The sequence below is a fragment of the Octopus bimaculoides genome, chromosome 6 (assembly GCF_046866305.1).
Source record: "Octopus bimaculoides isolate indiv1 chromosome 6, ASM4686630v1, whole genome shotgun sequence".
Lineage (NCBI taxonomy): Eukaryota > Metazoa > Mollusca > Cephalopoda > Octopoda > Octopodidae > Octopus > Octopus bimaculoides.
Window position 1 is genome coordinate 94,605,412 of NC_142933.1, and position 25,298 is coordinate 94,630,709.

The 25,298-nt window shown below is 36.1% G+C and overlaps 1 protein-coding gene across 3 annotated transcripts in view; it reads right to left on the reverse strand.

Annotated features, from left to right (window-relative positions):
- Positions 1-6,580: 6,580 nt before the first annotated feature.
- LOC106869479 (E3 ubiquitin-protein ligase MID2) overlaps positions 6,581-25,298 on the reverse strand; it is a 38,306-nt gene continuing 19,588 nt past the window's right edge. For all 3 annotated transcript variants that reach the window (XM_014915235.3, XM_014915233.3, XM_052968648.2), the window contains exons 2-8: positions 24,227-24,274; positions 19,527-19,679; positions 16,921-17,459; positions 14,119-14,214; positions 10,484-10,782; positions 9,356-9,477; positions 6,581-7,432 (exon numbers count right to left, since the gene is read on the reverse strand). In XM_014915235.3, coding sequence (XP_014770721.2) covers positions 6,873-7,432; positions 9,356-9,477; positions 10,484-10,782; positions 14,119-14,214; positions 16,921-17,459; positions 19,527-19,659 — 1,749 coding nt within the window. In that variant the 5' untranslated portion in view covers positions 19,660-19,679; positions 24,227-24,274 and the 3' untranslated portion in view covers positions 6,581-6,872. The remainder of the gene's footprint in view (positions 7,433-9,355; positions 9,478-10,483; positions 10,783-14,118; positions 14,215-16,920; positions 17,460-19,526; positions 19,680-24,226; positions 24,275-25,298) is intronic.

Sequence of the window (25,298 nt, forward strand, 5' to 3'; positions counted from 1 at the left end):
TCCTCTGTGATTGCCTGGAGGACTATGATAAATAAGAGGGGGCTGAGGACGGAACCTTGGTGGACCCCTACCTCTACCCGGAATTCATTGCTGTACTCATTTCCAACCCTCACCTTACTGGCAGCATCTCTGTACATGGCTCGCACAGCTCTCACTAACCATTCTTCTATCCCAAGTTTCCTCATTGACCACCAGATAAGGGATCGGGGGACCCTGTCAAAGGCTTTCTCCATGTCAACGAAAGCCAGGTACAGAGGTTTATCCTTAGCTAGGTATTTCTCCTGCAGCTGTCTCACTAGAAATAAGGCATCAGTAGTGCTTTTACCTGGCACGAACCCAAACTGCATCTCATCTAAATTGATTCGCTCCCTAATTAGTTGGGCTATGACCCTCTGTAACTTTCATAACCTGATCTAACAGCTTGATGCCTCTGTAATTATTTGTATCTAAAGTGTCACCTTTACCTTTGTAGCAGTTGACTATGATGCTGCTACACCAGTCATTGGGTATGACTCCTTCGTGTATCACCTGGTTCGTAATACGGGTGACTAGGCTATAGCCAACACTGCCAGATATTTTGAGCATCTCTGCAGTGATTCCTGATGGGCCGGGGGCATGCACGTAAAAGCACCCACTACACTCTCTGAGTGGTTGGCGTTAGGAAGGGCATCCAGCTGTAGAAATTCTGCCAAATTAGATTGGAGCCTGGTGTAGCCATCCGGTTGCACCAGTCCTCAGTCAAATCGTCCAACCCATGCTAGCATGGAAAGCGGACGTTAAACGATGATGATATATAATGGAGTGTTGAAAAGTTCCTGGCTTAAAGGTATCATGAAAGCCTGTATGGAGGCTCAACCTTCCAATTTCTCTTACAGGGTTTAGAAAAACTTAAGGACTGCTGCAATAAGTGTGTGGATCTGTGAGAGGAATATGTTGAAAAAATCATAACTCCTTGCAGACAGGAGATGGTACTGACCACATCAAAACAGTGTGTGTAAGCAATGCAATGTCTCATTCTGTGCAGCAGTGTTTTCAAATATACCACACTGAGAAAAATCTGTAAATACACCGTAAAATTCCTTGTATGAAAAGTTATATAGTTACTGAACACCCTAATACTGGTACACAACACAAACTGTCAGTACAAAATCCGTCTGCAAGTCGTTAACTAATCTTCCTGTAATTCCTTTACCCAAAGCCAGGAACTTTTCAGCACCCACTCACGTATATTTGTGTGTATATGAAGCAATGACTGAAATCTTTGGCATTATGTCATGCTTGAGAAGACCCTTCGCAGATACTGGTGTCGCACAAATGGTACGTAAAAGCACCCATTACACTCTTAGAGTGATAGCATTAGGAAGGGCATCCAGCTGTAGAAAACCATGCCAAATCTGACTGGAGTCTGATGCAGCCTTCCAGCTTACCAGCCCCAGTCAAACCATCCAACCCATACCGGTATGGACAACGGACGCTAAATGATGGTAAATTTATCACAAAAAATGCTCAGTGCACTGTTAAGTGATTAGTGTTAAGAAGGGGATCCAACCATAGAAGCCTTGCCAATCCAGACAATGGAGCTTGATGCATCCCTCTGGTTAGTTGGATCATGTTGACCCATCCAAACCATGTCACCCTGGAATGCAGATGTTAAATGATAATAATATATGCTAGCATGCATATATATATAACGGTGGCAAGAAATTTGACTACTACTATCGTAAAACGTAGGTTCATAAAGATTTAATGAACGAGTTTCAAGGGAAGTAACTGAATTTTATAATTTCTTATTTAGTGTTGCGTCCCTTGTTAACTCAGTAAAATATTTCTATACTAAACACCGGATCTGCCGGCGTATAAGACAAACATTTTTTTAAAAATTATTTATCAAAAACTTGTGTTGCATTTAATGCGGCCATATGACAGATGGGAGACCAAGCACTGCAGAGTAGGAAGCTGAATAAGCTTAAGTATGTAAAGCACAATAATTCTTAATAAAATATCGAAAACAAACCAAAATAGCACAGTCTATTATAGTCAAAGACCATGCCTGTGCCTATAAAACTCAAATTCTTGGTGGTCTTACTTCTCTTTGAAAAGAAGCGATATTGCATTCATAAAAATGTTTACTTAAATGAAAATACAATTCATACAAACATTCGTTCAAGCACACTTACATACCCACCAACCTTTTTCTTTTATTCTATTCTTTTTCTCATTCTCCTTCTACCTTGACCTTGCATCTCACTCATTCCAGATGGAGAAACCATGAATTCACCCTTTCTGCAAGATACCTGTTCCTGTCCCTCTTTCATACCCCTCAATACTATCCCCAACAAGAGCAGTGACCTGGCAGAATTGTAGCCATGCCAGGTAAAACGCTTAGCAGCCTTTAATTTGTTTTTGCGATCTGAGTTCAAATTCCGCTTAGGTTGATTTTGTCTTTCATCCTTTCAAGGTTGATAAATACGTACCAGTGGATTACTGGAGTCAATGCAATTGACTTACCCATTCCCCCAGAATTCCTGGCCTTGTGCCAAAATTTGAGACCAAAACTATACCCAACTCAGTTGAGGGCCTTGTCTTGTAAATACTTGGTGACCTCACCAGTGTTGGTCATATGAAAAGGTACCCAGAAGACTATGTGAAGTTGCTGACACTATGAAGGGCACTCAGGTGTAGAAACAATGCTATACCAGACATCTGACATTGGTGTGACCCTCTGGCTCATCTGTTCATATTGAACTGATCAACCCAGGAGAAAAGTAACTTTAAAAGAGGATGATTAACCCTTTAACATTTAATTAAACCCAAATATTTTACCTGGCTAGATCTAGCCTCTCACACCCATCTTACAACATCATTCTAAAAATAAGGGAATCAGACCATTGAGATTTCAAAGTTATTTGTTAATGCATGATTAATTTAAAACAATGTGAATAAATAAGCAATACATGTGACAGAGTAGTCTGAATACTAAAGGGTTATCTTATTGTTCATATTAATTTCTTTTCATATTCTTGTTTGCATTTCATTTGATGATTATCTATTTGTAGATGGGCTGCACAGAAGAAAATTTATTTCTTAAATGAGCAGACTGTGAAGATAATATTGTGGGTGAGGTGTCAAATGAATTTATACTTGTACTTTTTCTAAAAATAAAAAAGCAACAAAATAGGAGTTATTTAAATATACGTACAATTTTATTAAAATTTTTGTAAATAGTTGTCAAATAATTTTTAGATTTTGCTTTATTAGAATTAAACATTACAAAAATCTGGACAAGTATTTAATGTACACAGTCACAATCATCTGCACATGAAGCAACAGCTACACAATAAAACAGCTTCCGTCACATACCAAACTTTACAAATAAAATTTATATCATTCATACGTACCTCTATGCAGTCACTTGATCAAATATTCAACTCACACCCTACCACCATTAAAAAAAAAATGCAAGGACACATTCACCAATGCAGTCCTTGTTATACAATAAATAAATTGGACGTTCATGGCTGGAATGCTTTTGATGTCAACTATAGCCAATTAGGTGCAATCAACAATGCAGTTGAATTCCAAGTTTATCATTGCTGTTCCTCGAAAAACCACCTCTCAAGTATACTGCATAAAGATTTAGTAATGGAACCAAATATGCCATGATTATAATTGTTAGTTTAAATTTATAATCAAAGTTGAAGGTTCTACATTTCAAATTATCACATAGTCTCATTTCTATATTTTCCATCCATTGGAATATTTACATCAACTGACCAGGAAAATTTGATTTCAAACAATCGCACAGCCACAAATTTTCTGGGATGGATATAGTTGATTATATTGACCTCAATATCTCATTGGTATTTATTTTGCAAACACAAAAAGACCACACAATAATATCATTGGCAGCAGGGTTTGAGCTCAAAACTAGATACTGTGCATTGTTTTGTCTGATATTCAACCAATTCTTTGCACTCGTTTGACCACAAATATTGAAATATATTTTAATTAATATCTTATTTCCTATCATTTGGAAAAACATTTCAAACAGATATCCCTGCATCTATCATGTTTCTTTGTAGGATATTGTTTAGCTATCTCTCACAGGTGTTTCAATAAGCTTAAAACATGGAATGTAGGTACAAGCACAAATGTGTGGTTCAAAAGTTTGTTTTACAACTACATTTGTCTGGATTTGATGACTTCTACTAAAGCATCGAGTTGATCAATGTCTTGATATTGAAAACTGTGCAAAAGCATAGTTTGTCAGGTAGTATGGTGCAAGCATGCACTATATAGAAGGTCATCCCATAAATAATGCATTTTTTTTAAATACTTCTTTTATTTTTCAAAATTAAGATAAACAAAGTTTCTTTTTAATCTAAAATATACTCCTTTCATTTTCCACAATGCTCTTTATATATATATATATATATATATATATATATATATATATATACACATATATATATATATATATATATATATATAACATGTATGTATAGTATGAAGGCACGTGGCTTAGTGGTTAGGGCATTCAGCTCACGATCCTAAGGTCGTGAGTTTGATTCTTGGTTGTGCATTGTGTTCTTGAGCAAGACACTTTGTTCCTCATTGTTCCAGTCCACTCAGCTAGCAAAGATGAGTTCTACTTGTAATTCAAAGGGCCAGCTTTGTTACATTGTGTGTCACACTGAATCTCTCTGAGAACTATGTTGAGGTTACACGTGTCTATGGAGTACTCAGCCACTTTCACATCAATTTCACAAGCAGACTGTTCCTTTGATCAGATCAACTGGAACCCTTATTGTCATAACTGAGAGAGTGTCAGTATGTATAGCAGTGACACTGAAAATAATTTATGGTATACTTTCTATCTATCAGATTCTCTTGACACTTTGACCATTGTAAATGCAACAAACCACTGACTGACCCATTAGAAAACTACAACCATTAAAACTGTTGTTCATATAAAAATAAAAACATGTAGTTTTTGATATAATTAACTTGTGTTTATTCTGGTTTCATTCAGCTCAAGAGATGATTTTATTTTTTGACCATATTTTTTCTTTGGTTTCGAAAGGAAAGAGAGCTAGATAACCTTTCTACTGTTATCCACTCCAATGTGAAGTAGGAATGGAACCATTACACATATATATATATATATACACACACACACACACACACACACACACACACGTGCGTGCGTAGAAACGTGGCCTAGTGGTTGGGTGTGTTATACTCAGGATCATGAGGTCATGGTTTTGATTCCTAGACCAACTGCACATTGTGTTCCTGAGCAAAACACTTAATTTCATGTTGCACCAGTCCACTCAGTTGTAAATGAGTAGCCATGTGACAGAAAAGCCTTCTGATCAGGGGGAAGGTTGGCCTGCTCACCATTGTTACACTGGGGTACAGGATATTTGGGATATTAAGGGGGTAAGATATAATCTGCTTTTTACTAAAATTGTCCTCAATATTTAAAATATAGCACTGTGTAGGTTTCCTCTCTTGGCCGGATTTTATTCAAAAGATTTGACTATTGAAGTTTTGTTAAGTGGGGTGGCAGCATTTGAAAACTAAAAGGATGTAAAGCGCATTGTGACCAGCAATGTATAACAACAACTGATAGTCTGGTCAATCACATAATTATATATATATATATCATATATATACATCATCATATATATATTGATATATATTATAATCATCATATATACATACATATATATATATATATATATATATATATATATATATATATATATATATATATATATATATGAAACTAAACAAAGGTTTTGTTTTTTTTTTAGAAGCGTTGAGATGTATTGTAAGATACAGAAATAAATTTATTTCTCAAACGAGTGATAATGCTATAAATAGCGTGATCAGGATAAATTATCCATATAATGCAGAAAAATACGTTACTGGCTAGGGCTGACCGGTAACGTATTTTTCTGCAATAAATGGATAATTTATCCTGATCACGCTAGCTATAGCATTATCACTCGTTTGAGAAATAAATTTATTTCTGTATCATATATATATATATATATATATATTATATATATATATCATCATATATATATATATATATCACTACTGGTAGTCAGTGGAGAGAAGTCAAAGAAAACTGTTTACACAGCTTAATAAAGAATATTACAGATTATGGAACATTGGTCAACCTAATTTGGGATTTTATACTGACTTGCAAAATCCAAACAAACAAATTAGAGAGACGTGTGGACATTCACTCTATGTTGGTGAAGCAGCATCCATGATCTGAATCAGTCCTCTCAGATTAGCAAGGATGCAGGTGATATTCAGAAATCTGTTTTTTTTTTTCTTCTTCTTTTCTTTGACAGCCAGGTGAGGAAGCAATGGCCATGACTTTTTTGAGGCAAGAAGTTATCTTGACTTTGAGACTAAGAAATAATAATTAATGGCCGTTTTAATTAATGTTGTAAACAATGCAGATATTCTTTTCTATACTAGGCACAAAGCCCAAAATTTTTGGGGAGAGGCCCAGTCGATTAGATTGACCCCAGTATGCAACTGGTACTTAATTTATCGACTCTGAAAGGATGAAAGGCAAAGTCAACTTCGGCGGAATTTGAACCTAGAACATAAAGACAGACAAAATACCGCTAAGCATTTTGCCTCACATGCTAACTTTTCTACCAGCTCGCCGCCTTACACAATGCAGATATTCTTTACACATTAAAATATATGACGCATAAGAAACGGTTATTTATTGATGACTTAAAAATTTTATGTTTGTGTGTGTGTAAGATATAAAACCAGCAGTTTATAACAAATATCATAAACAAAATAAGAGATTAAATATATATTAAAAATATCAATGGTCAAACATTTCTAGAAAAAGTCATCTTCACTTTTTGACTAACCGTAAATACAGGATAAAGATTTTCAGCAGTTGAAAGATCTTTTATAAGCTTTTTCCCTGACAAAATATTATCCCAGCTGCTATTAGCTAATTTGTATCCAAAGACAATCAGGTTTTCATAATCAAAACGTACAAAAATTGTAATTGTTAGTGGAGGTTTTTGTAATGCCATGAGAAACTCTGAGGCTCCATTCTTACAGAATTGGAAAGAGCCAGAGCTACAAATTATGCCAATGGACTTCTCATGAAATCCAACTTGGTCTTTGTAACATAAGCGTTCAGATGCTATTCCAACTCCAAATACGTAGTTTGACACAAAATCACCCGTATGAGAAGAATTACATTCCAAGTTTACTGACCAAAATGCATTACCATTTAGCGCTTCTGCAGTGAATGTTGTAGAATTAAATCCCCATGTCATTAGACATTTATTCTGCACTCGAACACCACTTAGTTTGCTTGGGGTTGGTGACGCCTGCATCATAGGTACAATATGGTCACATTTGCTTTTATCATCATCTGAAAAAATGCAAAAATAATTAGAATCAGCTACATGTGTATGAACGTGTGAGTGTGTGTGAGTATATATGAATGAATGTGTGTGCATATGTGTGACTATATGTGAATGAATATGACTATTATATAGATATATGAATAATGTGTATGAGTATATGTGCATGCATGCATGAGAGAGAGAATGTATGTGTGTGTGTGTGTGTGTGTGTATGTGTGTGTGTATGACTGCTTTACTGTTCTTAAAATGTAAGGAGAATTACTCAAAGAATGCTACATCCAGTTACGTAACATATTACTTTTTCATTCTAAAATAGACTAATAGAAGACTATATATTTAAGGCTATCAGTATCGCTAAGATACAATAACCATTCAGCTAATGTTCATCTACAAATGCTATTAACAGAAATTTGATGCAACTGTCAGCCACGATATCTTAAACAATTCAATTGAACTGAAGTAGATTCTCTTTCAAAAACAAAACTGATATCAACAGGTCTTGAAAAGTAATGCTACAATTAGCATTACTGCAATGCCAAACTTTTCTTTTAGATACCTTTAGCCAAATAAATTCTTTTAAGTTTATAAATATGCAGATAAAAATATCTCCAAGGAGAACAGATTTCTGTAAATATTAATGGTTTTATTCTTTTACTTGTTTCAGTTATTTGACTGTGGGCCATGGTGGAGCACTGCCTTAATTGAACAAATCGACCCCAGGAATTATTCTTTTGTAAGCCTAGTACTTATTCTATCAGTCTCTTTTGCCAAACCGCTAAGTCACAGGGGCATAAGCACACCAACATCGGTTGTCAAGTGATGGCAGTGGGGACAAAATCAACAGTGTTTAATGTCCGTTTTCCATGCTGGCATGGGTTGGACAGTTTGACTAGGGACTGCCAAGCCAGGAGGCTGCACCAGGCTCCAATCTAATCTGGCACTGTTTCTACAGCTGGATGCCCTTCCTAACGCCAACCACTCTGAGAGTGTAGTAGGTGCTTTTTACGTGCCACTGACATGGGAGCCAGTCAGGCGGCACTGGCATCTGCCATGTTTGGATGGTGCTTTTTATGTGCCACTGGCACAGGAGCCAGTTGGGGCAGGGGGGGTCAGCGGCTAGCATTGACCACATTTGAATGGTGCTTTTTTACATGCCACCAGCTTGGGGAGCCAGTCAGATGGCACTGGCAGTGACCCACATATGAATGGTGCTTATTGCATGCCACCAGCATATATAACAGGCTTCTTCCAGTTTCCGTCTACCAAATTCACTCACAAGGTAATAACTTGTCCTTTACTTTTCCAAGAGTAACAACTTGTCCTGTACTTTTCCAGGTTTATAATCTGAAGAATATTATTTCTCTTGCTAGCATTTTTTCTTGTAATTTTAAATGGTTTCACAGCTGTTTAAACATGCTGTCCTACAGAAAGTACTCAAGACATGATTCTGTAAAGAGATTAGAGGCACATGATGACAAGAACAAATATTAGTTTCAAATTTTGGCACAGGGCTAGCAGATTTTGAGGGGAGGGGTAAGTTGATAACTTTGAACCCAGTACCTGGCTGGTACTTATTTTGTCAACCCTGATAGGTTGAAAGGCAAAGTTGACCTCGGCATAATTTGAGCTCAGAACATAAAACCCACAAGAGTGCCGTTAAGCATTTTATTCAATGTGCTAATGGCTTTGCCAGCTTACTGCCTTTACAAGAACAATAGCTTATTCTACAATAGCTTATTCTACAATAGCTTATTCTACAATAGCTTATTCTACAATAGCTTATTCTACAATAGCTTATTCTACAATAGCTTATTCTACAATAGCTTATTCTAAAGGCAAAAATTCCTCAGAATTACCTAGCTGCCAGGGTGTAATTAAAAAAATAAATAAATGAAGATTTTAAAATAACCATTTTGAAATATACATACCAAGAAAAATTTTCAAATCATCAAAGGTTGTTTTTCGAAAGCGAGTTACAACAGATCGGAGGCATTGCTGAGCAGACTTTTCAATGATAAGCTCCTGGTAAAAAGATTCCATCTGTTTCAACCTAATAATGACAATAATTTCTTTAGAAGACTCATTTTGGAACAGATGTCATCACCATCATTTTAATGTCCACTTTTCCATGTTTGCATGGGTCAAAGTTTAAAGAGGCAGACTTTCTATGGCTGGATGTCCATCCTGCTATCAACCCTCAACTGTTTCCAAGATAGATATTTTTCCCCATGGCCAGACATGATTTTGCACAAACTTTCAGAAAATTCACAAGATCTGATTTTTCCCTCGTAACTTTCAGGAAAATGGATATATATTAATGAAATTTTATAGGAAAACCTTTCAAATGGCACAGATTATGATTATAAAGAAAATTCTGATGAAAATGTTTTCCGAAGAGATGGGGAGAGGATTGTCGGAAAATTCACAAGATCCAATTTTTCCCTCATAAATGGATATATATTAATGAAATTTCACAGAAACAACTTTCAAGCAACATAAATTACAATCAAAGAAATTTGTGGGGAAAATGTTTTCTGAAAGGGTGGGGAGAAGACTGTAGGAAAGTTCACACGATCCAAATTTTTCCCCTCCTAACTTTCAGGATCTAGTTCAGCACCCAGTCACAAAAAAAAAAAAAAAAAAAAAAAAAAAAAAGTCTACAAGGTGTAAAAAAAACATATAGAAAATGAATACACCTAGTAGGCTGTTTTTTGTGAGGGTGGGTTTTGTAACCGAGTCTTAAACTATATATTAACTAAAATATTGGATTGGTATATAATTATTGCAGCTTTTTTCCAACAAATTTTGTTCAACAAAAACAATAACAATATTTAACAAAAACATCTTTAAATGATGGTCTGACCGTCTGCCAAGCAAATGAGAAGCAGTAATTGTAGTAGATAGTGAATATGCTCCGTAATAATCATTTAAAGATGTTTTTGTTACATGTTATTGTTTTTGTTGGATAAAATTTGTTGAAAAAATGTCACAATAATTATGCACCAACCCAATAGTTACTAAAACAAAAAAAATCAATAAATTTACAGCAGACTTACTCATTTGTCAGTTCCATTTCTTGAGCCTGAAGTGTGAAAATGTCAGATGCTTGTTCTAATAATTCTCTTTGACTTTGTTCATTTGCTATTCTTTTACAACCCTCAACCATTTCATCTATTGACCTTGTCCTCTTCGTGCTATTATTTAAATGTAATTCAAGTGATGCTATAGCTTTTGATTTTATTTCATTGAGGTTATTGAGATGAGCTCCCTTCTGCTGACTGAGTACAGCAATAATATCATTAAGTATGTGTTGATACTGTTCCGAAACCCTTTTTGATGCCTCATCATGCAAATGCTAAAAGAAAAAAGAAAAAAAGGAAATCAATTTAAATAAACCAACCATAATCTTAACGATAAGACAGATATAATAAATGAATAAACCAATGAGGGTGTGGAGGTGCTTGACTTAGTGGTTAGGGTATTGAACTCATGATCGTAGGATTGTGGTTTCAATTCCTGGACTGGATGATGCATTGTGTTCTTAAGCAAAACACTTCATTTCCTGTTGCTCCAGTCCACTCGACTGATAAAAATGAATAATCTTGCAACAGACCAGCATCCCATCCAGAGGCGAATATATATGCCAGAGAAATTAGGAAACCGGCCCTGTGCTCCATATGGGGTAATGTGGACTAAACAAACTAATGAGAGTATGAAATGTTTCAGCACAACCATTTTGGTGCCACCTGTTTGGTACTACTGATTTGACACTAACTTATCTGACAGCTGTTTTAATCCCTCTCTCTCTCTCCCCTATTCACTGTTAATATGTGTAAGCATCGATTTATGTTTGTATGTTTGTGTAATGTCTCTCTCTCTCACACACACACACTCTGCATATCTCTGCATGTGCACATGTATATGTGTTTGCCTCCTTTGCCAAAACAAGCCAAAAGTCCACTCATCCATGCCAAACCATCAGTGTCTAAACAGCTGCATCTAACTGCCTCATTCAGAACTAATGAATAGGTTCGTTAGAAATGAGAGCGGAATTAAAAACAAAGCAAAATAATGACCTGATAAATTATCTAGGGTGTGGTTTTGTGTTCACAGGTGCAGGTGTGGCAAGAAATTTGCTTTGCAACCACATGGTTCCAGGTTCAGTCCCACTGTGTGGCAACTTGGGCAAGTGTCTTCTGCTATAGCCTCAGGCCAACTAGAGTCTTGTGAGTGGATTTGGTAGATGGAAACTGAAAAAGGCTGGTCATATGTGTGTGCGTGTGTGTCTTTGGGTCTGTATATGTCTCCCACCAATGCTTGACAACAGGTGTTGGTGTGTTTATATCCCTGTAACTTAGAAGTTCAGCAAAAGAAACCAACAGGATAAGTACCAAGATTGATTCATTTGACTAAAAGTTCTTCAAGGCAGTGCCCCAGCATGGCCGTAGTCTAATGACTGAAACAAATAAGAAACAAGGGTACTCAGAGAGCACAAACCTCCACCAAAGTAACACCAATTCCCTCAATGATTAGCCAGAGATGGTTTTTTTAAAATGAGAATATCTGAAATAAACTCGACTGCTCTTACAAATGAAAATAGTAAAAATGAACCTGACCACTCTCAAAAATTAAGTAAAAAAAAAAAAATGGAAAAATAATCTAGAATCCTTGTTTGGTACCGGATTGATCCCCAAATCTAATTAGTTTGTGCCAGTCATGAAGCCAAACATCCCTGAAAGTTACATCTGAATCCATCCAGTGATTCTTGAGATATCTTGTTCACAGACAAACAAACAAACAAACACAACTGAAAACAATACTTCTGCCTTCGCTAAGGCGGGGGTAATAAAGAAAAAAAGATATATACTGGACAGGATACATCTTACTAACCAAAAATCCAACGTCCTAACTCTCATCATTAAGACCAGTCACTTGGTCCTTTACCAGCTACAGCAGCAATGGACTACACAAGTTTTTAAAAAAATTTTTGTTTGATTATTAGCACACAGTAATTAGCTCAAAAGTCTCCCATAATCAAAACCTAGACTGATTAGAGAAACATAAAGAAGTACCTTGCTCAAAGAAACTATGCGGTCAAGTCTAGGAATTGAACCCACAATACTATGATTATGAGCTGACCACCCGAATAGTGTAATGTGGAATAAATTCCTTCAAACCTGGTTTACAGCATAAGCTCCCTCTCTGAAATAAATATACATGATCTTGTTAATAGTCAAAAGTGAAAAAGACAAAATATTAAACCTTTCAAAATCACAAGAATCTACAGTACTAAACTTTGATTTGAGCAGATTAGATAAACATGAAGTGAAGTGCCTTGCTCAAGGAAATTGTGCTGCCAAGTCTAGGAATTGAACCCACAACACTGATTATGAGCTGACCACCCTAACCATTAGGTCATGTGCCTTCAACAGAAAGGAATGGTACAATGAAATAATAGAAGCACTATACGGTATTAGGATAAGTTGGAATGTAAGATGAACTTAGAAGTATGTATTACTCAGTTTTATTGTGAAAGAGGTTCTTTTGTGGTTTAACAACAGTCCACTTCTTCACAGAGAGGTGATTTTAGCTAGTTTCAACTTTTATTGAGACAGTCAGCAATTGGTTACTTATTCTTGGTCACAGAGAGGAATAGCATACAACTATTTATATTCTTTACACATCCAGGGGAACTAAATTGGTTTGTCTAATTTGCATAACACTGCAAGCTCTGGCAACATGAATTAATAAAAGCACCAAGATAAAGCAAACTTATAAGCAATTGTTTATTAGTAAACACACAGCCTCATTAACAAAAATTAAACATTAGTTGGATTAAACGGTTTCTGGTAACTGAGGGAATATCCTGTGGTTTACTCATAATCTCTACCTTTTTATAGCAAGGCTAAAGAGCATTTACTAAAAATCACATGCTGATAAGTTTACCATACAATGTCTACCAAATGAAATAATTGTATCGGCATGGAAGGAAGAGTCAAACTGGTCATAGAAAAAGCAGAAAACAAACAATAAAGCATATTGGTGAGCCACAGTTTTAGTTTCAGTAATATGTTGCTGAGTTTCACTCCAACTACTTTTCTTCACAAAGTATTAAGTGTTGAGGATGGATTAAAAAGGTACAGTTCTATATTTAAGAGATGAGGAATTATGTACATTATTTACATTGTTTATATTTGACGGATATTTGTCCTCACCTTGTTTGTTGTTAACACAATGTTTCGGTTGATATACCCTCCAGCCTTCTTCAGGTGTCTTGGGGAAATTTTGAACCTGGGTTCTCATTCCTAAGGTATTTTTTTAATATTATTATTATTATTATTATTAAGGTCACTGCCTGGAATCGAACTTGGAATCTTGGGGTTGGTAGCCCCTGCTCTTAACCACTACGCCATATGCCCATGGTGATGAACTGCTCTGGGCCTCAAGTACAACCAATGATAACAAGACTAATATAGGTTTCATATTTTGGCATAAAGCCAGCAAGTCTGGGAGAGGGTGGAAGTCAATTATATTGACCCCACTGCTCAACTGGTACTTATTTTATTGACCCCGAAAAGAAGAAAGGCAAAGGTGACCTAGGTGGAATTTGAACTCAGAATGTAAAGACAGATGAAACGCCACTAAAACAGCAAGACTAATAATACCAATCATTACAAGTTTAGAATCATACCTTAATTTCATCTTTCGTCTCTTCCAATTTTGAGGTTTGGGCCAAAATTTCCCTGAGTATCTTATCTAAATGTCCTTTTGTTTTCTGAACAAACTCCTAGATAATGAATGATAAAATTGATAAACTTTTATAAATTATTTTAATTTCATCAAAATATATTGAAGATTGAAAAAAAAAAAAACAATTTAAAAAAAATCAATCTCCCCTTTTATATGCAAACAAGTGAGTGTTTCAGTTTATATTGTTAAATTAAGGGCATCCATCCTTTCACAAGTAAAATTGATCTGTACAATGGAAGTAATGTGGCATTAATATGTGCCAGATTGTCTAAGCAGAGTAAAAGGACTTACATCTGTATTACTTCCTCTTGGCAACAGCAAAAAGAGAGCATAAAAAAAAAAGAAAGCAAGCAAAAAGCAAAAGCAAGAGACAAGAAATCATTAGTTAACTGATAAAGCCTGCAAGATGTAACAGCCCACCCCATGGATGGTATAACCCCATGCATAACATAACAGCCCACCCCATGCGCAGTATAGGCCCCATGCATAACAACAATTAAAAAAAAGATAAACCATGTCATTAATTATTTTTCAATAGCTTTTATAGATTTTTCGTAAGATGTAACAGAAATATCTACAGGCGTTTATTTTTCCTTGAATTTACAGCTGTCGTACTGAAACATTTGCAAAAAATATATACACATATACAGGGATTGGACAAAATAATAGAAACACCTTAAAATTTCAAACAAATTTATTTTAACATGGGGTAGGACCACCTTTGGCAGTAATTACAGCTTCAATTCTATGAGGTATGGACTCATACAAAGTTTCAGTTGTTTCCAAAGAAATTTTTGTCCGTTCTTCAACTAAAACAGTCTACAGTTCGTGTAGTGATGATGGTGGAGAATATAGACTCCTTACTTGTTTTTCTAAAATGCACCATCATCATTATCATCATCGTTTAACGTCCGCTTTCCATGCTAGCATGGGTTGGACGACTTGACTGAGGACTGGTGAAACCGGATGGCAACACCAGGCTCCAATCTAAATTTGGCAGAGTTTCTACAGCTGGATGCCTTTCCTAACGCGAGATCTGGGGACTGTGGTGGCCAGATAAGATGTTCAACTTCACTAGAATATTCCTCATGCTATTCAGTGACAACTTGTATTATCATACTAAAAGATTGCATTTCCCTTCGGAAAGAGTTCCGCAACCACAGGATGAATTTGATCAGATAAAATGCTTAAATAGTCTTGACTGTTAATTCTGCCATGAAGGAAAACTATTGGGCTGGCGGATTTCCAAGATATAGCTCCCCCCCCCCCCCACTCACCCAGTCATCACAGATCCTCATCTACGTTTAGCAGTTGGAAGAAGACAACCTGGGTCAAATGCTTCTTTTGGCTGTCTTCACACATATACTCAGCCAGTGGTTAGAAATAAGGTAAAGGATGCCTCATCCGAGAAAATAACATTCTTCCACTGCTCTAGGGACCAATTCTGTAGGTTTTTACTCCACTCTAAATGCTTTGCAACGTTTGTTTTTGAAAGTAGTAGTTTTCTGATTGCAGCCCTCCCATGAAGACTGGCTTTGTGCAGCTCCTGGCAAAAAGTTTTTGTGGAAACTGGGTTCTTGAAGGGGTCATTAAGTTTTGCAGTAATTTTGGGAACTGTATTTGTGTGATCTTTTCTAACAATTTGAGTAAGAGTCTGATGGTCCCTATCTGAAAGATTTTGTTTTCTTCCAGAGTTTTGTTTCAATGAAGAGGTTTTTCCCCTCTTTCTCAAAGGCTGTCATTTCTTTCAAGACAGTACTACTTGATACACCAAACATTTTGGCTGTTTTCATTACACTAGTGCCTGCCATACAAGCACCAACAATTTGACCTCTTTGAAAGTCTGATAGATCTGTCATTTTAATGAATTTTAATTACCTTTTTCTGATGATATCTGAAAAGAAACAGCAATTTTAGCAAAACATTAAGCAACACTAATAATAAATAAATCAAAAAACATAAAAATAAACAAGCTTTTAATGGGTTTATAGATATTTCAAAATTATGATGCAATGATGCTAGTTGTTTCCATTATTTTGTCCAACCCCTGTATATATATATCGGGTCATCCCATAAATGATGCGTTTTTTTATACATCTTTTATTTTTCAAAATTAAGATAAACACAGTTCTTTTTTCATCTAAAATATACTCTCCTTCATTTTCCACAATGCTCTGCCATCTGTCTGGTAGACAAATGACCAAAACAAATAAAAGAATAAAAGAATAGCTTGGGGTGGGGAGCATGAGAGGAGCACTTCTGGGTCTGCTGTATAAGCTTGTGTAAAGTGAGAGGATGCAGACTCAGTAGACACATTAACTACACTACTGGAAGACTTGCCACATCTGATATTCTTGCTAATAACAGCCAAAATGATCTTCCATCTCACAATATACATATGTATATATGCTATGTTCTTAACCACAGTATATCCACAAGAGATTTTATCTCAAATGAAAACTGCAGTAACTTCATGCTTGTGAATGGTGTACGCCAAGTAGGATACATAGAAAGCTCTTTAACCTGTACAGTTTTCAGCTGCTACTAGAGATTGTTCTTTTTGCATTATATTACAATAGAAACAATAGATCATCATTGAAAAGAAGGATTTCTGAAATTAGACAACAGAAATAGACTTTAAGAAGATGTATCTAAAACAAAACATTCATCTTGCTGATCACTGCTAAGGCTACAAAGAATTTTATTTCTCACATTTCCTGTTGAAATTTTATTAAACACTTACCTTTATTTGTTCTGAAGCTACATCTTTAGTGAGTATCATATGTCCAGCATGTTTGCCAATGCCATCACAAACACAGAGAGGACATGCCAAAGTCTTACAAGAATCACAAAAAACACTGGTCATTTCAGACTTATGGTCACCACAAAATATTGGCTTGTTTTCAATTGTACTTTTAAGAGCTTTACAAATCCGGTGGTGACTCAGTGATCCCCTGCGGGGATGAAATTTGTCTAAACAATCCTGACAATAAAGCACTGTACATTGTTGACAAAACCATTCAGCCTTGGCACAAAATTTACCTTCACATAATTCGCAAAATTCTTTAGATTCTTCCGAAATTCCTGGAACATTCAGATCTTCTTTATTTAAAAGAAATTGTGATTTTGAAGATAAATTATGGCTTTTGCTTTTCATCAAAGAATTGCTACAGATTTCTTGAAACCGAATTACTATGTTTTCCAAAGCCAAATTTCGTGGTAATGTATCAATGTTATTTTCTGATAAAAGCAAGGGATTTCGACAGGTTGGACAGCGAGTCTCTGTAAGTAAGGGGAGAAAAAAATATGTGATTAAGTACAAAGTACAGCTTTGTGTTACTGTGGAAATTTAAGCCCCCCCCCCCCCCCCCCGGAAATACATACATTTTGATATCAGTAAGCTATTTCATGTGGAGATAGATATTTTGAAAGGCTGCTGCTCTCTCAAGCATACACAGTACTCCTATATCTATTGTTACAATATTATAGTGTCCAGGAGAATTTAATTGTAATCATGCTTGCTTTTGTTTCTGATAGCATGAGTCACACATGAAACAATCACTACGGTTACATAAAAAGTGATAAAATCAAAACTTCCCACATGTACGCATGCGCGCGCGCACACACGCCCCCCCCCCCCCACACACACAGGGAGTAAAAGCTTAATTTCACCATGTTAATACATCAAGACACACCAGTAGTTATGGAATTTAGGTCAAAGGCCAAAGGATGAAATATTTACTTTAAGGATATCTGGAATATTTGTTGTATGAAATGATGGAAAATAACATTACAATATCATTATGACAGGATTAGACTAAAAATAAATAAATAAATAAAACTAAGCAACTCAAATATTTATCACAGAAAAACTAGAAGACAGAATGTTGAAGTTTGAAATTAGATTTATAATCTAATAAACGGTTTGTCAATTACATAATCTATATTATTGCTTGCCTATTGAATCAATGATCTTTCTTTCAAATCTTGTCATTTTGTTTTGGGGACAGCACACACAAACATCCAAGATCATATCTAGAAGAGGCCCAGGCAATGGATTCATATTAAGTTACTCACAGGTACATTCCACCCTCTTGCCCATGAATGCACTGTTTTCTTTCTCTACTTTTTTCTACTACTACTACTACTATAACAGAACTCTGCTCTTTGTCACTGATTAGGCTCATCTCAGCTCCACTAAAGCATTTCTTTTCCACTCTTTCCATTCCTCCCATCATTCTTGTTTTGTCCAACCCCTAGACCTTGCACTAATCACTACACTCAGTCCTTCTTTCCAGAACACTGACATTCTGCAACTCCTCCCTCATTTCTTTCCTGCAAATGTTGACTTACAAAGATACAAATGGAGCATTAATGGCATCAATCTCACTACTCTGAGGGCCTGTGAAGGCCATAAGCACTTCCCCTTTCTCCACACTCAGCTATTAAAAGATGAAATTCAGTAATGAGATATATGGTGCATTCATCACCATGTTCAATGCAAGTTCCCTTGTTTTGGTACCTCAATTTCTGATGGAGTCATGACATGTAATAGGTCTTGGGTATTTTAAACCTGGTGGAGCCATCTATCTCCAGATCAGAACAGAGGTGATTTCTTCCAGTGTCACTTGTACTTTAATTGTTGACCTAAAAAATATAAAACAAAGTTGACCTCAACAGATATTCAGCTCAGAACACTGACAGCTGAATGAAATCTGCAATGCATACAATCCAATGCTCTGGTGACAGTCACCTCAACAGCTTAACTGAAAGTTGCTGACAGATGAATCCAAATAAAGAGCGCTGACAAAAGTGTTAGCATGCTGGACAAAATGCTTAGTATTTCATCCATCTTTACATCCTATGTTCAAATATCACTGAAGTTGACTTTGCTTTTCATCCTTTCGGGGTTGATAAAATACGTACCAGTTGAGGACTGGGATTTATGTAATCAACATAACTACTCCTGGCTGTGGGTATAAAAACTGCAGCCCTCTGCCAAGCTGTGTCAAGCCAGTGTGGCTGAGTAAACTCATCAAACCAGTATGATCTCGAGCTCAAATTCATGGCCTTCACATGGACTGTGGTTGGTGAAGAGAATATGCTGAGGGCCCTTATCCTGAAATGGGCTGGAAATGGACAATCCAATCCAAGGGAGCAGATATTTAATCAATTCTATGACACTATTATAGAAATCTACCCAGTTTAGTTTACATATACAAATGTGTTTCCTTGGCATTGCAGCCTGCTTAATAAAATTCCTCCCAAATAAAATAACTATGGTGCCACATGTAAAGAATAATTCAATCAATAATAGACCAAAATGAACTATGAAAATATTTCTCTTACCTTCTCGTCCAATTTCGCCGTCAGATGCTACTAAATCTTGCAAACATTTTTTGCATATGCTGTGTGAACAAGGCAACAGTAAAGGATCAGCAAAGAGCTCCAGACAAACAGGACATGATAGTTCCTCCTCCATTACAGTGCAGGAAAACAGGTCTGTATCAAACAAGAATATGTAAAAAAGGAATTGTTACATTATGTGGTGCGATGGAGGAAAAAGACAAGAAGCAAAAGGGAGAATGAAATACTGCGACCTTACCTTGTCGACCGTGGCGGGGTAAACAATCACTCCAGATCAAACCACGTCTTCTACACACGCCGTCTATGTTCGAACTGACCACACGTGCTCGCTGTCCACGCATTCGCATGTGGCCGATTTCCGCCGGCCCTTCCGGTCTGGCCCTTCCGGTCTGGCCCTTCCGGTCTGGCCCTTCCGGTCTGGCCCTTCCGGTCTGTCTTCACTTCCGTTTGCTTCATCTGCGATCCCTCTCCACCAACAACACATAGCTCATCACAGCGCATAACACCACATGTAACACCACACATTATTTAAATTACTTTTAGATGCGAAAAATCAAGTTGCTGCCTACATTGGCTAGAGTACTTAAAAGATATCGAACTTTTAATAACTCACTTCACAACTTCAAGGTTCAGGTTCCATCTTGCCGTGTGGCACCTTGGGTTAATGTCTTCTACTCCAGCCTTAGGCGAACCAATGTTTTGTGAGTGAAATTTAGTAAATGAGAGTGAGCTTGAGTGGCACAAATGTGAGTGTGCTCCTTTGTTTTCACATTGAAACCGTTGGAGTAACAGTGATGTTTATTTACATCTTCTATAAGTAATGTGTTCCTTACCTTAGCAGTTTTGTTGGTTTGCATGTGTGAAAACCAGTGAAAAGAGTACCTTATTTGAAAAACAAGGGTTGGTGACAGAATCTTGCTATAGAATACAGCGTCAATAAGTCTCACACAGCTCATACTGGGATGGTAAAAATCAACATAAAAATGATGGTGATGAAAGCTGTGAAAAGCTAACTATTATGCAGTAAGGAGAAACACTCATTACATATCAATAGGTACCCTACTTTACTCTTTTATAAACTAATTAGAATAACAGTGCTACTTCTCTTTAATTCAAGCAGCAGTTCTCTCGTCGAACTGATCTGCCATTTCTTTATTACTCCTTTTGTTATATTTGTTGAAATACCAAACTTTGTTTCAATTGATTTTGAAAGTGAAAAATTCCACAAAATATTTGTCATTATTAAATAAAGTTCTGGAACATAAATAAACATGTGATTTTGATGGAAGGTTTTAATTTTAATCACTTTGTAACAGAGTTTGTCTCACTGAACAAGAATTGTCTCAGGCAGGTTTGTAGCTATGGTGCAGCCTCACCTGGAATTTGCGTCTCCGGTCTGGAACCCCTATCTTGCCCAGGATATTAATCATCTGGAAACCGTTCAGTGACGTGCAACCAGGAGAATACCCTCCATCAGGCATTTGCCATATTCTGAATGCCTTACTTCCCTGGGTATGGATACATTGAAACTCCGACATCTGGCAGCTGACTTGGCAGACGCCCATAAAATTATTAACCATCTTACTAACAATAACTCTGAGCACCTTTTCAAACTCCACCTGTCTAACACCCGTGGACATGTTTACAAAGTCAGAAAACATCACAGTTCCCATGACTTTCGGAAACACTTTTTCACGCTAAGAGTTGTATGGAACAAACTGCCAGCATCAGTTGTTAGTTGTCGGAGCACTGCATCCTTCAAAACTTCCATGCTTCCTGAGATTCGCCAACACTACACCTGATTTTCTCCCCTCCATACACACGCAAACATGTATCTAACTCATACACTGTTCACTTTCCAGACATTTGTACATTACTGCATATGCTTTATGTGCACTTTATACAATAATTTCATTATCATTATTATTATTAAAAGGGTTAAGCCTGGCAATCCAATACCTTTGTTAGCCTGTGTTTCTGGATTCAACATTATTGCTGGTGAAAGCTTTAAAACCTTATACTTACCACACTATCTTAGTTAGTCTCTGCTGCCAACCGTTTTCTGCTATTATCTTACACACATAATATTGCATATCCAATATATATTCTGAAATCATTCCTATCCATTTGATGATCTCTTGAACACTCTCTGCTCTCCAGTGTTATACTGAACCAGTTTCAATTTGCTTTTCTATATCAAGGAAGAAACTCTTTATAACCAACATAGTTAACTGGTCTCTGAGCATCTCCCATCCTTTAACACTAATCACAATATTTTCACAGATCCATTTCAAGTACTAATTGTTGTTGTTTAACCCCAGATCAGCCAAAATCAAACAAACTTGTGATCAGAGACATTCCAACCTGAACAATCCTATCATTTTAAGAATACCCAGGAATACATTATCCGACAGAACTATACTTTTCAAGATCATATGTGTGATCTGAGTGAGATTTGGCTGCTATTTCTAGCAGGTCTAGCAACCATTTGGAGGCTTACTTGTTGATTTGTTTAGCAAAGTTTTTTTTTCTTTTCTTTTTTTTAAAATTATAGCAAGCTGTCTAAACAGTTCCTGATCTTCAACTCATTATGCCTGCTACTAACTGTTCCATTGCATCTAGAGCATTTTCAAAAATCAAGTTTCATATCAATCTACCAGGAATCCTACCAATTTCCTGCCTACTGACTTGCTATAGCAAAGCAAATTTGCTTCTGAGTTACTTTTAGACTCTTGTGTCCTTTGCTACTTACCTTCATCTTAGTCTGTCATGCTAACCATGTATAATATATATTTAATCCTTTTCTCATGCTAACCATGTATAATATATATTTAATCCTTTTCTTAATCCTTTTGAAACCAACCTGCTTGTGACCACCACTGGTGCTGTGATACTTTTTGATTTCAAGAGTTCTAAATTAAAACCTTCCATCAAAATTTCATATTAATTCAGGTTCCAAACACCAGTTTAATAATTACAAAGTATTTTACTAAATTCGTCATTATTTTCAAAATTAAAGACAGTGTAGAAAAATGGTAAGAAAAGAGTTAAAGCTCACAAGAGTGCGTCTAATTTTCAAATGGATCACATATCAGTATAGAAAAGTTGTTTGGAGCAATGATACAAGACTGTAATCAAATGTACTCAAAGAGTGAGGTGAAAATAAAGATATTTAGAAGTATACCTAAGCATAAGCGTGGCTGTGTGGTGAGAAGCTTGCTTCCCAATCACATGGTTCAGGGTTCAGTCCCACTGCATGGCACCTTGGGCAAGTGTCTTCTACTATATAGCCTCGGGCTGACCAAAGTCCTGTGAGTGAATCTGGTAGATGGAAACTGAAAGACCGGCTATTTGGGAATTCTAAAAGGTGAACAAACTATTTGTACTCTAATACATTCTTAACAAAACACACCTCAACTACATATATATGTGTGTGTGTGTGTGTGTCTCCCTTTTGCTTGACAACCAATGTTGGTGTGTTTACATCCTTGTAACTTAGTGGTTCAGCAAAAGAGACCAATAGAATAAGTACCAGGCTTACAAAAAATAAGTCCAGGGGTTAATTTCTTCAACTAAAAAGGCGGTGTTCCAGACATGGCGACAGTCAAAATGACTGAAACAAGTAAAAGAATAAAAGAATATTTGCTAAATTCTAATATGAATTTTGCTGGCAATTTTAAACCTACTTTTAGCTAGCTGGTATATGACTCGAGAAGCTCTGCATTTAATTTTCTCATTCTCACTCAAGCTGTAAAGTAGTGGTTCCCAACTAGGATCCTAAGGTCTCTATGACCTTTGTGGGTCCTTATAAGATTTTGCTATCAAAATTTATGTACAATAAATTGGTTATACTTCTACAATACACAAAATATTTTAATAACTCTTTTTTATACAATTCCTAATAATATTTAATGATAAAAACATAAGATATTTTTAAACATCGAATGGTTACGAGGGTCCGTCCAAGTAAAATATGAATCAAAGGGTGTCCATAGCTGATAAATGGTTGGGAATCACTGCTGTAAAGCTTAGTATTTTGTAAGACACTATCAGTAGGACAACACAGAGAATTTGTTGTCCTTACCAAGAATTCCAAAAACATCCACAATTAAAGACTAATTACAAAATCAAACTAAATTCTATCCAATGCAACTATTTTGCTCCAAATTTGCCATGTCGTTTTTCTATTTTCTCCACAACTTGAACCTCTGATTAGGTTTGCGATCAAACAAGTTTGGAAAAAGGATGTTTTACCAACCACATGGTTCTGGGTTCAGTCCCACTGTGTGGCATCTTGGGCAAGTGTCTTCTACTATAACCTCGGGCTGACCAAAGCCTTGTGAGTGAATTTGGTAAACGGAAACTGAAAGAAGCCCGGAGTATATATGTGTATATATATATATATATATGTGTGTGTGTATGTTTGTGTGACTGTTTTTGTCCCCCCAACATCGCTTGACAACCGATGCTGGTGTGTTTACGTTCCCGTAACTTAGCGGTTCGGCAAAAGAGACCGATAGAATAAGTACTAGGCTTACAAAGAATAATTCCTGGGGTCGATTTGCTCGACTAAAGGCGGTGCTCCAGCATGGCTACAGTCAAATGACTGAAACAAGTAAAAGAGTAAAAGAGTATATGAAAGCAAAAATTTAAGGGATAAAAACAAAAAGGCTGTTACTTACATCTTTTCTTATTGAACCATTTAAGAGAATCAATTTTTGGTGAAGGTGCTGAAAAAGAACCCAAGCAATCATTATTAAAAAGGATTTAAAATATCCTCCAATTTGTATTAAAAAAAAAAGGGGGAGAAAATGAAAAATCATTAACCCATTAGCATTCAGCTTATTCTGTGAAACAAAGCTTATCAATTCACATTTTTAAAAATCAATCAATTATTTTGTAACTTAGAGACTTTGAAGATGTTTATTTTTAGAATGATATTGCAGGGTAGGTGTGAGATGCTAGATATGGCCAGTCTGAACATAAAATGGGTAGAATAATCGGGCTGGATATGGCTGGTTTAAATGCTAAGGGGTTAATGGAAGAAATTTTAATTCCATGTAAGTTTAACACTGAAAGAAATTTACAGTGAACAATTAACTGTAACTTCCTGGTGAAATCTAATAATCACTTATTAGTTGTAGCAGTAGTTGAAAACAGTAATTTGAAATATTCAGATAAATATAGAAAAATATTTTGCTCATTGGGTGAGTCACATTTGGAATTTACTCCCTATAAACCTTTTGTGATCATATTTTGAATGAAATATAGTGCCTAGATGTTTTCATTATTTCATTTTAACTAATGAAGGATTTGGAGAGGATTTAATCAAATAACTATCACTTGCTACACTTTGGGAGGTTCATACTGTCAATTAAAACACATACAGTGGGTGCAGTTCATTTCAGTTTTATCACTTAATTTGATAAATTAATTTATTAATTGGTTTGTCAAGGTTCTTTCATAGCTTGTAATCTTATCCATGATGATGTGTCCCTCCTGCAGCCTCACACTACCACACACACACACTTCTTTATTCTAAAATAGAACTAATTTTCATATTCATGTCTGCATTGAAAGTTTGTTTAGAACGTAATCCAAAATAAGATTCTTAATATTATGATGAAAAGTTTTTTATCTAGAAATAAATATATTTTAAAATGAGAAATTTTGTTCCAAAGAACTAAGGCTCATCTCTGATTGGCTGGTACCAAAAGAATTAACAACACTGCCACCTGGTGCTAAGATATCTTT